At 37.2% G+C, this 13,568-nt stretch overlaps 1 protein-coding gene across 4 annotated transcripts in view; it reads right to left on the reverse strand.

Moving 5' to 3' along the window:
- Positions 1-256: 256 nt before the first annotated feature.
- Positions 257-13,568, reverse strand: part of LMBRD1 (LMBR1 domain containing 1) — a 232,243-nt gene continuing 218,931 nt past the window's right edge. For 3 of the 4 annotated variants that reach the window (XM_032770340.2, XM_032770342.2, XM_032770338.2), the window contains 2 exons: positions 1,661-1,752; positions 1,287-1,493 (listed from right to left, as the gene is read on the reverse strand). In XM_032770340.2, coding sequence (XP_032626231.1) covers positions 1,374-1,493; positions 1,661-1,752 — 212 coding nt within the window. In that variant the 3' untranslated portion in view covers positions 1,287-1,373. Of the gene's footprint in view, positions 1,494-1,660; positions 1,753-13,568 lie in introns of all 4 variants that reach the window. The other variant, XM_032770339.2, reaches the window with a different exon arrangement.

The raw sequence follows: 13,568 nt of genomic DNA on the forward strand, positions 1-13,568 counted from the left end.
CCAGGTGGTAAAATGCTGGATAATGCAGCTTTTACTGTATTGTTATAATTCATGTATTTTATCTCTTGCAATATTTTTAGGAATTGGCAAGTCTGCACTTTTAAAGAAATAATGGTAATAACCCATGGAAAGTCAACATTTAAAGGATACTTGATAGCACAAATGAATTTTGGTTTACAAAGAATAACTCAAGAAGAAGGTATAGGTAAGATATTGTAAATTTATTTTACAAAAAGTATATAAAGAAAACATCTAGTTTCATAGAATTAAACTTTTTAATGTTTACACTGTTACAATTATGTTTGTATTTCATTTTTAATGACTTATTTAAAATGACAATTATACTGACTATATTTCAGATAGGAAAAATAGCCTTAATCCAGATAATTTGTATTAATATATTCTGAAAAAATAGAAACATCATAATTAACCTCATGTTTTAATTAATCCATGTGGTTAATACTACTCAGTAAAGAGTTTAATCACATAACAGTTTTAGATCTTATAACATTTTGAAGAAACACTGCCAAGATGCTGTATAGCATGGTTAATACGGAATAATATTTTTAACTTTCACATATCAGAGTAACAGATCAAAGGCTATATCCTGGTTGCCACAAAATTCAGTAATCTAGTAAATGGAAATATGGTTGTGGCTAAGCTTCAGAAACAGTGGAAGTTTACACAACTTGTTTATTCCTAGCATATTGGGAATGAACTCTGGAGCTCACTGTATGTATTTTTAGCACGTTTAAAGATATTCCTGTAAATCTAAACACTATCTCATGGACTATAACTTTATATGCATATCACAGTAATGGCAGTAAAATTATTATTGCAAAAATTAATTATACATAAATTGCCACACTTCTGGAAAGTGAAGGAACTTCAGCTGAGTCTTTCAAGCAATGTTTGTTTACCAGCTGTTTCAGTATGATTTTTAAATGTAATTCCCTATAAATTCAATCTTGCTGTAAAAAAGTCATACAAGTCAGACATGAAAGAAATTTAAGAAACCAAAAGCTAGTAACAGAAGGGCAACATTAATTCTGAAATATTATCAACTGCACTCACAATATCAAATTGTACATTAGAAAACATGTCATATAAGCATTCCATCATAAAAAACAGTACATTTTATATATATTATTTCAACCCAATTTCAATAATAGCTCTGCTACGATACAGTGATGTATTCTTCAGTAAACAAAAAATATTCAGTTTTCCACTCCCTTTTAAATTAACATTCCCACTCTCTCTCTCAATTTATTTTTACTACAAGCTTAACATTTGGATTAAAATTCCACATAAACACGACTTTCAGACAATTTTAAATCACATTTTTTTTTTTTAACCTTTAGGACAAAAGGCTGTCAACCATAATAGACACATGGTTCATCATCACTTATGTCTGAATCATCTTCATCCACTTCTCCTTCAATGACTGATTTCTTCCCTTTGCAACATGACACAATTAATCCGATTAAAAAGACCTGTGAATTTAAATGAGTGTAATATGTATTACTCTATCTCACTTAAGAACATGAAAGTGATGCATTTAAAGTTAAATGTCACAGTGGTGATGCAAATACCTGAGAGTTACCATTTATGTTAAAGGATTCAACTTGATTTGTAATTATCTCTATGTCAGATTACTTACTGCAATGAATGCCCAGTTCCCAAAGTAATAGGCAGCACTAAAGAACCAAAACTTATGAAGGAAAAGGTATGTCCGAGTAATAGTGCACTGATCTAAAATAAAGCAGACAAAAATGGTTATTCCAATATGTGTATTTCATGGTATCACTGTAATTCCAGAAGATTTTACTAACAGTAAACTGATTAATATTAGAAATATAGCAAAAATCTACTACTCGGCTCAAAATAGACACAGTCTTCTCTTAAAGATAAAATGATATACAAGCTAATTATAGTTATGGAGTAATTTATTCTGAGGAAATAATTACAATGAAAATAATGCAGTTTCACAGAGAATTACACAGACTTGTCTGAAAAAAAAATTATTAGTTGAAACTATACATGTTTGCAGGCTCAACCCAAAGTTGATTTAAAAAACTCCAGTTATCTGTTTGAGTTCTGCTATAGCAAAGACATATATGAAAGGTTATATGACCCAAGAAAGCAGAGGTCTGATTGGGACTAGAAATCTTCCACCAAGATTGATTAAATCCCCACCATCCCTCCAAAACAATATGGTAGGTTTTAAGAATGCTTGGGAAGCAGATCTGGAGGAAGAAACAAAAGGTAAGTCACTGATATTTTTACAGGATTTAACAGACTATCTTGATAGAGAATTAGCCCTTTACAGCCTGTCCAGACTCTAGGGGGAGAGCAAGTAGGTCTGTGTGGGAAATCCTTAACCCACAACACACTATATTCTAGAAGAACCACAGCAAGACATACATCTAGTTACTGAACAACTTACTTCCATGTATAAAACTGTAGGCAATACTGAGGCACTCCCTTCACGTGTGTGTTGCATAAACTTCTTGCATCCTGTCTTAACTTCAGCCCCACTCCTGCAAACCTTTACGTATATGCTTATCTTTACTCACGCTAATAAGCTCACTGAAGCCAATGGGACTACTCACATGCATAAAGACACAGTGTGTGTGTCTGTAGGATTGGAGCCTCAGACTGATAGCTCTTCAGAGTGATACTGTACTATTACTGATAAATGGTAACTTAAAAAAAGCAATTTTCATATGGAAAGATTGTCTCTATTACAAATATTTTTTTTGGAGGAAAACAAAAGATTTTTGGGCTTTAAGTGAAGTTACCATTTAATAAAATTATGAATTTTCACTACAAGTTGTGTCATGAACCTATGTCTCTAATTTAGAGAGCACTGGCTTCTAGATCTGCCTGAAAAACAAACAAGATTCTCTTGCTACCTAGCTGTTGGGTAGGCAAGATGTAACTACATTCTATATCCGCTCGCAAATTCCCATACATTTTAAAACAGAAAAAAAAATTGTGACTTTAGGCTGTGCACGTTCTTCTGGAATCTTAGCATATCAGGGATGCACTGCTCATCAAAATAGCAGAACAACTATTAACCAGGTTCTTCCTTAAGAAAGCTGTTAATTCTTACAAGATGCTTATTAAAGATTTGCCATTTCTGAAAAACAAAACAGTTGGGATTGTATCCATTTATTTATATGGATGTGAAAATGTGACTACCTCGAGTGTTTATTTAAGTTATGTACAGCAGATGCAGTACTAGCGATGAATCATAAAAGTAATAGACATTACCCCATTTTTCTGGTTTTATAATGTGTTAAATTCTTAATAGCATTGCCCACAAGGGACTGCATAATAGACTTCCTCTCTTCTATTGGTCCCAAAATGCTGCAGAAGGTTTATTCAAATGCTATTTATTTCCATTAAGTCACCAAAATTCACTTTTCATATATAAGCACGTGTGTTCTTGCATATCAATTTTTTTTTTTTTTTTTTTAATCACCAAGCCCAAAGTGATTGGAGTTCTCAAATTTTCAGCAATTGACAGCATCTGGATGTAGTGGTTGTCTGAAGACATTTGTTCAAAGGGTAATTCCATTCTTGATACAATTTTTAAAAAGGTGACCATATTTCTTAGAGATGAGGAAATTCAGCACGTCCATTCCTTGTGAACCGAAAGTTTTCCCCATCACAGTAATTCCAAAAGTTTCAATTCAGAAATGTCAAAGTGTTTAGTTTCAACATTTTGATGGAAATGAAACAGACACAGAAAACATGAGACACAGACACCACAGCATAGTTAAATGCAGAGGCTACAACTTTATTTAAAACTTAACTAACTGGGGCAACCATTCCAGAACACTCAGTAGGCTTATTCCAGTGTGGTTCTCAATGGTCACCAATGGCCCCAATCTACTATAAACCTGAGGGCAAGTGTCAAGTGTGAAGGCCATGCCCGCTCTACAACTTTGGGCCTGCCGAGGACCTTGATTTAGAGCAGAGTCTCAACCTGTTTTCCATCTCCATGTCTGAGGTAGCAAAGCTAAACTGAAGGGAGCCATAGGCTGCACGAGATATAAGAACATAAGAGCGGCCATACGGGGCCAGATCAAAGGTCCATCTAGCCCAGTATCCTGTCTTTTGACAGTGGCTAGTGTCAGGTGCCCCAGAGAGAATGAACAGAACAGGTAATCAAGTGACCCATTTCCTGTTGCTCATTCCTGGTTTCTGGCAAACCCCCTCAACATGCAGTGCGGTGCTCAAGTCCACTGGATTACAGGGACCTTAACAGCACCCCTGCTAACCCACCAACTGCACAGGAATCTGCCAAATATGTAATTTAAACCCCCTGCTGGGCGCCAGGTGGAAGATGAAAACTCACACAGTCGTTTGCCCTATGGGAAAAATCCCTTTCAGGACCCAAAACTCGCCATTAACCTAGGTTTTAGCACCCACCAGAATCCAGCAGCTAGATTAAAGGTGAGAAGAGTGAGTCTGCAAGAGGGAACCCACCATGGTTACCTTTCCTTGGCAGTCAACAACACCTCTACCCCGATATAACATGAATTCGGACAGAACACAAAGCAGCGCTCCGGGGGACGGGGGAGCGGGGCTGCGCGCTCTGGCAGATCAAAGCAAGTTCAGGATAACATGGTTTCACCTATAATGCGGTAAGATTTTTTGGCTCCCGAGGACAGCGTTATATCGGGGTAGAGGCGTATACCAACCCTCCCTTGTCCTCCATCAATGAGAACCAGTCACCCAGCCCTAGCACCACCTCCACTGTCCAATGGCAGCAGCATTGGGCAGAACATGCCCTGGAGGCCCAGGTGCACGTGATCCCCAATAACTTGCAACATGAAGAAGGCAGGGGGTGGGGAAGGGAAAAGAGATGCAGCTGCCTCACACACTAAAGGAAAGGGGAGAGAAAAAAGAGGGGGCATATAGAAAACTGCTTCAGCTGCTCCCAGTGGAGATCCCTCTCTCTCCTGGCCCCAGAAAATGTCTCTCCACAATTCCAGATCCCATCAAAACCACACCCTGGCCAGTGGGATGAGCAGTTAATATATTAACAGCAGTTTGGAACCCATATAATGTATTTCAGTCCATCCATCTTTCCCATAAATTATACAGAAGAATAAATTCAGCTTGATTTTGTGCATTTTATTTTGAAAACTGAAGTAATGTGAAATCACATGTAAGAGTAGAATATTTAAGTGAGTTGCCATGGAAGTGAGAACAAAAAGATCAATAATACACAGGGAACGACTATTTTAAGGTAAAGGAGATTGGAATGAACAGAAGGAAGACAAAAATGTGAAAAATGAAACAAATGAATTAACTGTGATTCAACAGGTGGTGCTCTTCCTTCTGATAGTGAATCTAAGAGTTAAGAAAGGCTGTTGAAGTGGTTGTCTTTTACAAGATTCATAACAGAGATCCTGGCCACTTGTGGGTATAAAAGATCTTGTAACATTTCCCTTGGAGTGTTATATCCACGGAGTATGGACAAATACAACCTCTCTGGAGATTAACTCACAGTAGTGTGAGGAGAATCAACTAAAATCAAAGATTGTAGGACTGCTCCCCTGAATTGAGCAAGTCAAGTAATTAACAGTGTAAATGTATGAACCCAATTCCAGGGAGCAGACTTGCATATCTCAACAGATAGAATCCTGACATATCCTGAAGATGCTCTGGACCCGGTACAATACATCCTAAGATTTTCAAGTGCTGAGAAACCAACATCATGACAAATTTGTAAAAAAAGTTTACGGTTTCCCTCCTGCATGTTTCTCCATATGCTACAAATCTCAGAGATTTAAAAAAGCTGTAGTCTTACCTAAGTAATAACTCAAAGCTCTTTTAACATCTTGCAAAAAAAATAAAAAATAAAAATCAAGTACTTGGTGCTCCCAGGCAACAAATCTTGCTTAAAGTAACATTCATATAAACCAATGGACTGGAATTATACTGAATTCAGAGATCACAGTACTTAGAATTTTGTAATGGAATGTGCGAGTAAAGCTAACTTGTTCTTGGGGAATATTGGCCTTAGGGCTGCAAGTCACTGATTTTCTAGGCCAATGTTATTACTGTGAGAAATGCAATCTTCAGAAAAAAATTACAGTGTGAATATTTTCCCAGAGTTTCAAATGGAAGTTTTAACAAATTTGGCAAGAACTAGATTTAAACCACAAGAAGGCATTGAAGGTGGGAAACAGTGAAGTAAGCATTTCAGGAATCTTTGGATGACCAAGTACAAAAGATTCTTGAATGGGAATCTGGCATATGTGATTGCATCTTTGTGCTCAGTACATTTTTATTTTTCAAAAAATAGGTCAGGATAACATGAATACTGAAGTAACTTCTCTCTGTATTGACTAGAAAGGTAATCTCTCCATTTCCGCTGGATAAATTTGTTTGGATGCTGAAAAGGGAACTCTGTTGCCAACCCTAGGGGATCTGAATTCAATAACTCAAGAGATCAGTTTGAAACTATTCATAGTGCCCAAGTGTTAGTCCTATTTTCTATTCCTGATGACTTTTGAAATCAAGGCTACTGGACAGAATATCCAGGTTATAGTCCAGAAAAGTTGCATTGGTCAGGGAACCAAAGCCACTTCCTCCCCAGGACACAATTTTAACATGTCATTTTCATTTGTTGTGAAGAGATACCTCTATATAGAAGTTATGTATGCTGGAATAATACATGAAAGAGTGAATTACCAAGCCCTTTTAAATCATCCATGTTGAAAGTTAATTTCTGCTTACACTGCCTGCCAGAACATTGTTCTTTCCAGAAAATACATAGCTATAGCAATTACTGCTTTCCAAATAGTTACAACTTCATTACAGAGGTTATTACATAACCAAGAGTGATAGATATAGATATATATCTCAGAGCTGGAAGGGACCTTGAAAGGACATTGAGTCCAGCCCCCTGCCTTCAGTAGCAGGACTAAGTACTGATTTTTGCCCCAGATCCCTAAGTGGCCCCCTCAAGGACTGAACTCACAATCCTGGGTTTAGCAGGCCAATGCTCGAACCACTGAGCTATCCCTCCCCTGGCCCAAAAGCACTATGAAGCAAAGCTATGGACCAGCTAAGATCAGAGTCAGCAGTCTACTGTACTGACAGGTCAATAGTTTATCAGTTTTGAAGAACAGAGAAGTCTATACATTTACTACACCCATGGATTTGCCAACGGATGAAGTATAAAGAATTAGAAGGAAAAAGCAGGAACATTCTTTGGTGAAGGCAAACATTTACAGCATGCTGGAGGAGTATTTACAAAGCCATGTTGTCTGGTCAGCCTGCTTTAAAAGGAACAGGGTTATTTTAGAAGTATATTTACCTTATAGGAAAGTCAAAAGATTTGCTGATGAAAGCTAACAAATAATAGCACTCCCATGCTCTCATCATATGGAAAGGATGTTTAAAACAGCAGCAATTATCTTCACGCACAAAGATTTACAGTAAATTCTAAATCTAATAACTGAAGCAATAAGATAGGAGGAGAGAATAAAACTGGTGCAGATGAAGAAGTATTGTGACCAGACTTAACGTATTAGAGAAAAGAACAGGTCTTTAGAGCAGCAGCTTTAAACAGCCACAAAGAAAAAAACAAAAAACAAAAACAAAGGAAGGATGTGCAATGCACAAAAAGGCAAAGACTCTCATATTAATCCCCACTGACAAATATTGCGAGATTGTAGAAAAGATATGACTTATCTCTATGAACTCATTTTAAAACATTACTAAAATGTAACAGCCTGTATGGACTCCCTTATTTTCTTTTCTGGTATATTGGAGCCTCTCTAAATACTTATGTAAGAAATTAACTTCTTGTGTCATATTTAGTAAAAAGTTAGTAGCTAAAATGACAGTATCTAGTTCAAACCAGAAAATAAGCACACTAAAGCAATCCATTAAGCCTGTGAAGTGCTACTATTCCTCTGGGATGCTGGCAGGGCTCTCTTTGGAGGGATCGTCCCTAGCTCTCTTACACCCCCACTGATACAGGATTCTATGAAGAGAGTACACTGAGTCTCTTATTCCTCTCATTTTTGCAAAGGACTCTACGACCCCTCTCTGCATGAGGGAGATTCTTGAACAAGAGGCTCTGCAGCCCTGTTCCCTAGTAATAGATAGTGATAACAGAAGTGGGGCCAGGTGGGTGAGTCTAGCCACTTTGCCAAGCTTCCTTTAATATATTTTCTTTTTATTGCTCAAAACACACTAGAAGCTGCAATGCTCACTATATCTGGCTTTAGAGTTTTTGAGGCACACTGGGGTATGACAAACAGGTAAATCCCAGAGAAAATTAAAGGGCAGAGCGGTGAGCCCAAGTAGGGATACAGACAAGCCTCACAACCAAATGAAAATGATAAAGGAGAGATGAGTATTTAAGGGAAGCAAATTCAGAAAGTCAGAAAAGGTTTGAGATTTGGTTTGTGTAAGAAAAACAAGGCTTTTTGCGTTCTTCTTTTGTCTGAACCTGTTCATCCATTCCTAATAAAAATGTGAAGTTATGATGCTGACAGACCACGTGCCAGCTCCTGCCAAGGGCCCTAGGTCTCAGTTTAACTCTGACAAATACATAGCTGGAACCAGGTTTGATCATCTGTGTCTTGGTATTGTTAAAATAATTATTAGCCTTATAAGAATGTGTTTAGACTTTATGAAATGCTTGTAAATTGTTGCATGTATTAATCCCCCTTACAATATCTGTATACCATATGATGATGTAATACTTAAGTGTTTGCTCTGTAACTGTAAATCACCTGACAGGACAGAAGAATTAATGAGTAAGAAGTACTAGTTTCCAACAGGAGCTCTCTCCTGCCCAACAAAAGACGACTCATCAACACCAGACCAACTATTAGGAAAGATCAAAGGGCAAAAGATTTTGATTGCTCCCCACCTCTATTAAGAAGGGATGTGAAAGTTAATTCCTCCCAATAGCTGAATTTGCAACCTGAAGCAGAAGGGGGGAAGGAATAAAAAGCCCTAACAAAGAAGAATTGTGGTTTTTATGTTGCTTGGACTCTGAAGGGCAAGGATGACTAAAGATAAGCAAAAGATCCACAGTGCTTGGCTTCGGTTAGCCCTAAAGGACATACAGAGCTTGCTTATTATAGAAGCTACTACTATTTTTTGAAAATTAAGACTGGAACTCATTTGTGTGTAGATATGTTAACCTATTTTTAACCTTGTAAATGATTATCTCCTTTTCCTAGGTAATAAATCTTTAGTTTATTGTAGGATTGGATACAAGCATTGTGTTTGGTGTGAAATTTAAGGTACAATTGACCTAGGTTAAGAGACTGTACCTTTGGGAATGGGAGTAACCTGTGATTTTTGGTCTAAGGGACCATCTATCACAAAGGCAAGCTTACCTGGGTGGCAAGATAGATTGGAGTACCCAAGAGGACTGTCTGTGGCTCAATGTTAAGGCTGTTAGCGTGTCTGAGGAATTTACACTTGATATTTGGTTGGTGAAATTGAACTATAGAACTCACAAACAATTAAGCAGGATCTCTACCCCGTTTCTTAACAGTGTGACCTGAAATTGATACTTGCACTCTTTAGCCACTGTAGGACAGCTTGACAGCAGATTACAGAGAAAATGTAAAGTGTCACTATATTTGAAAACCCCTCCATTGTTAGTTATCAAATCCTATTCAATAAGAAAAAAAATGGAGTAAGATTTACCCAATAGTGCTCTCTCTCCTCCTCTGCTTTGTATTTGAAAAGTGGAAAAACAATATCTAATGAATGGGGATAGCACTGTCTCCCCACCATCTGCAGCCCTCCAGTTGTTCACCTGAATTACAGAATTGCTAAGAGACCTACAGATGGCTCTCTAGGTAATCTTGCTAAGCAAATTATAGTATGTATTTTGGACCTGTTTGACCTTCAGAAGATATTTTAATGAAATAAGATAGAAGTTCAACTGTTCATATTATGGCTATTTTTGTATTATGTCAAACTCAATAAGATAATGGTATAAATTTATGGATTTGGCAAGAATATTACAGGATATTTATACTAAGACTACTCCATTACGTTAATATATTTATCCAAAATTTAGTAAGACATGAAAATTCCAAATGTTAAGAGATGTAGTTGAGAGGCCTTTTTTTTTTAAACTCAAATTTGCAGATTTTATTCATGTATATAAGAAGGCTGTAAATACTGCCTCAATGCTGTGCGAGAAAGACTATACAAGTAGTCTATCTAAATTAGTTTGAAGCAAGGGAAAATAATTACTACATTAATCTGAATTAAAATAACCACCTGTTACTCAGAATGGAAACTGTCATAGTATTACTCACTACATTCAAATCCTCTGGACGAGATGCAGACATGGAAAGGCACCCATTCAGAGACAGTTAAAGGAAATACTACCTCTTAAAGGAAAGAAGAGTATACTGCTTTATCAGCATTATCTAGTTAAACCAATGAAGGGTCAGGGATACAAGATAAGACAGATGCTTTTCCGAAAAAGGATGATTGAAGCCCTAGAAAAGGATAGCTACAGTTTCTAATAGCAACAATGACCAGAAAAGCCAAATGTATTTTATCCCAGTCCACTGATGGAAATTTTTCATTCTGGCATGGCAGCAGTCTTTGGGTTCAATTTACCAATGTTCTTACCCAAGGCCTTCTTCAGAGAAGTGAATTAGCCTGTTACTTAAGGAAGATATATTACTAAAATGGACAAGAAACTATTTCACCTTCAAAGGAAACTAGTGTAACAAGGACTCAAAGTTGAAAAGGAGGAACATTTTCCCACTTAGCAGTAATAACTTTTCCAGAAATACCAGGTTCTTGTGTCTTTTTCACATGACAAAGTTTCCTCTGTTGGGGTGGGGAGATGGGGAGGAGGAGAGAAGTTAGCTGGCCATGGTATTTAAATTTTTTTTCATTCTTTTTTTTTCCCTCTGACAGTAGCAGCTAAAGCACTCGTCATCTAGCCAACTGTTCCCCTGGCCATTAATTTTACAATTGCTCTTTGAAAAAGGTAAAACACCACGTAAGTGCTCACTATGTTTATTATTTTTGATATCATTGAATCAACTACCTGAAAATGCTTATGGAAAACAGCAGTTCCCACAAATCCATTTTCATAATATGCTGGAAGTCCACAACTATGGAGAAGATGGGCCTCCAACATCACAGCAAGCAGTGTTGTTGTTAGGTCATTAGACAGGTCTAAAACTATTACTGTTGCAAGATGTTTTGGTTGCATTGCTAGCCAGTATATGAATGCCACCTCCAGCGGACTCAGGCTATTCTAAAAAGCTAAATTATTCATAATAAAAATAGTTATTTACAGATAAACAGATAAAGTAATATTGATCCATTTAACAGTTTATGTAAAAGGTATTGTACTTTAATCATTGGTGAAATAGAGTGCTGATTCATGCTTTGCTGTTTTTAATTCTCAAACATTAAACCTGAAGTTGCCTAGCAACTAATGATAAATTTGCCAAACAATTGACTAGTTCTTAATTTTCAAAGGGCACCTAATGTCACGTCTGTGATTTAAGATGCATGAATATTGCCAGATAAATTTCATCCCCACATAGCACATCACATTTGCTACTGTAATTAACCGAAGTGTCAGACTAATTTAACCATAATGATGTCAAAACAGGACTACTTAAAAAATAATTGGAAAACTACTCAAATACCATGTTACAGTCTTGCAAAAACAAAATCTTTTAAAAAAAGTATATGTTTCATCATGCATTGTAAAAATTCAGCTTACTCTAGAAAGATAAACATCATCTTATTACAAAATATATTCCACCTCCCTTTATGTATGTTTTAAAATGCACAAATAATCTTCCAAAGCATAAAGAAGAAAAGGAAAGTTGTTTGTGTCTCTAGAAAATGAGTAAAAAGGAAGTATGAGTTTAACACAATTTAGAAGTGTAGAGGTTCAAACCTCTACTTCTTTCTTACAGCAAATTTGCACTGTAGTCAATAGATACCATTATGCCAAAAAAAAAAAAAAAAAAAAGGATTTGTTGATTTTTTTCAGAAAAATGTACAAGCTTGGTAATGATCAGGAAATTGAACTCAAAGAAGACTGATTTAAAGTGACTCCTGGTCATTCAGGAGAACAGTATGCTCCAGAGGGAGGAAAAAAAAAGGTAAACAATTCTAGGGGAGGTGAAGTACTTATACTGACTGGAAAACTCTAATGTCTTCACTGAAGTGCTGCAGCATTTTAAATGTAGACAGGTCCTTAGATAATGAAACAGAAACCTTATTCTCATTTACACCAAGTCCTGTTCTACACTACAAACTTATATTGGTATAACTACGATTCGCAGGAGCGTGCAATGTAGTTAGAGACCCCTGGTGTAGACAGTACTATGCTAACAAGAGGGTTTCTCCCATTGACATGGCTACTGCCTCTCAGGGAGGTGGAGAACCTACACCAGCTTCTCCTGTTGGCCCAGGTAGTATCTTCACTAAGTGCTGCAGTGCTGTAAGTGTAGACAAGCCTGATGTGAAAATTAGTTGTTATTTACACCTATTTCAAATTCCATTTACATTGTCACGGCCTTAATGTAAGAGAATGCTCCTAGCTGTGTCAGTGAGCTCAAAAGGCACACACACATTTGGTGATATCTGGAACTCTGAGGACTGGTTTACACATAAGAGTTGTAGTGATAGAATTCATTTATTTTCCAGTGAAATCATGTGCAAATCCATACAATCCAAAGCCTCCAACTGAAATATCCCAAATTAATTTGGTATAGTTATTTCTCTTTGCAAGGTGGCACAAATCCCCACCAATGGAGTAAAACTGATCCAGCAGCAATATCAGACTGGGAGTGATGCAGGTTTATTGATACACAAGAAGTAATGTCACTGCAGTCCTACACAACACCACTCTTTCCAGCAGTGACCTGTCTACTCAGCTTTTTGAATTGCATTGCCGGGGTCAAAGTGGCCAGGGATCTAAGTGACTAGAAGTCTCTTCAACATTCAGAAGGGCTTTACAAGCACAACAGCCACATTAACAAGCTACCAAGCCCTGAAGAGAACATTGCTTTTTACCAATGACAAGAATATGATTCTGATTTGTGGTCAGCTTTGGACTTCAACCTTGTCTAGAAATTAGATAGTTTTCTTGGGCTGGGGGGTGAGCAGCATTTGCAGGCACACTTAAGACACTCACAAAGAAAAACAGATATACGTACAAGAACCTAACAGAGGAAGTATGGACTCTAGGCTACTGTAGACATAGTAATGGGTGCCAAGACACATTAATGAGAGCCAGGGAAAAAAGGGAAAGGAGCTGAGACACATGTAGCGGCATTAAGACCAACAATATTAAATATGGTTCAATACCCATGACCAAAATTTGTAGTCAGAATTTCACACTATAGTCTCTATGGGCCCAACCACCAGCCCTGTCATGCCAGAGGACACTTCTCATGCTACTGTGGAGGACCCCCAGAGAGAGGCGAACGAGAAAGATGAGTTTTGACATGAGTGGGAGGGAAACAATGAAGCAGAGTTCAGCAAGGTGCCTGAAAAATCAAGAAGTGCTCATG

Source organism: Chelonoidis abingdonii, chromosome 3 (genome assembly GCF_003597395.2).
Source record: "Chelonoidis abingdonii isolate Lonesome George chromosome 3, CheloAbing_2.0, whole genome shotgun sequence".
Lineage (NCBI taxonomy): Eukaryota > Metazoa > Chordata > Testudines > Testudinidae > Chelonoidis > Chelonoidis abingdonii.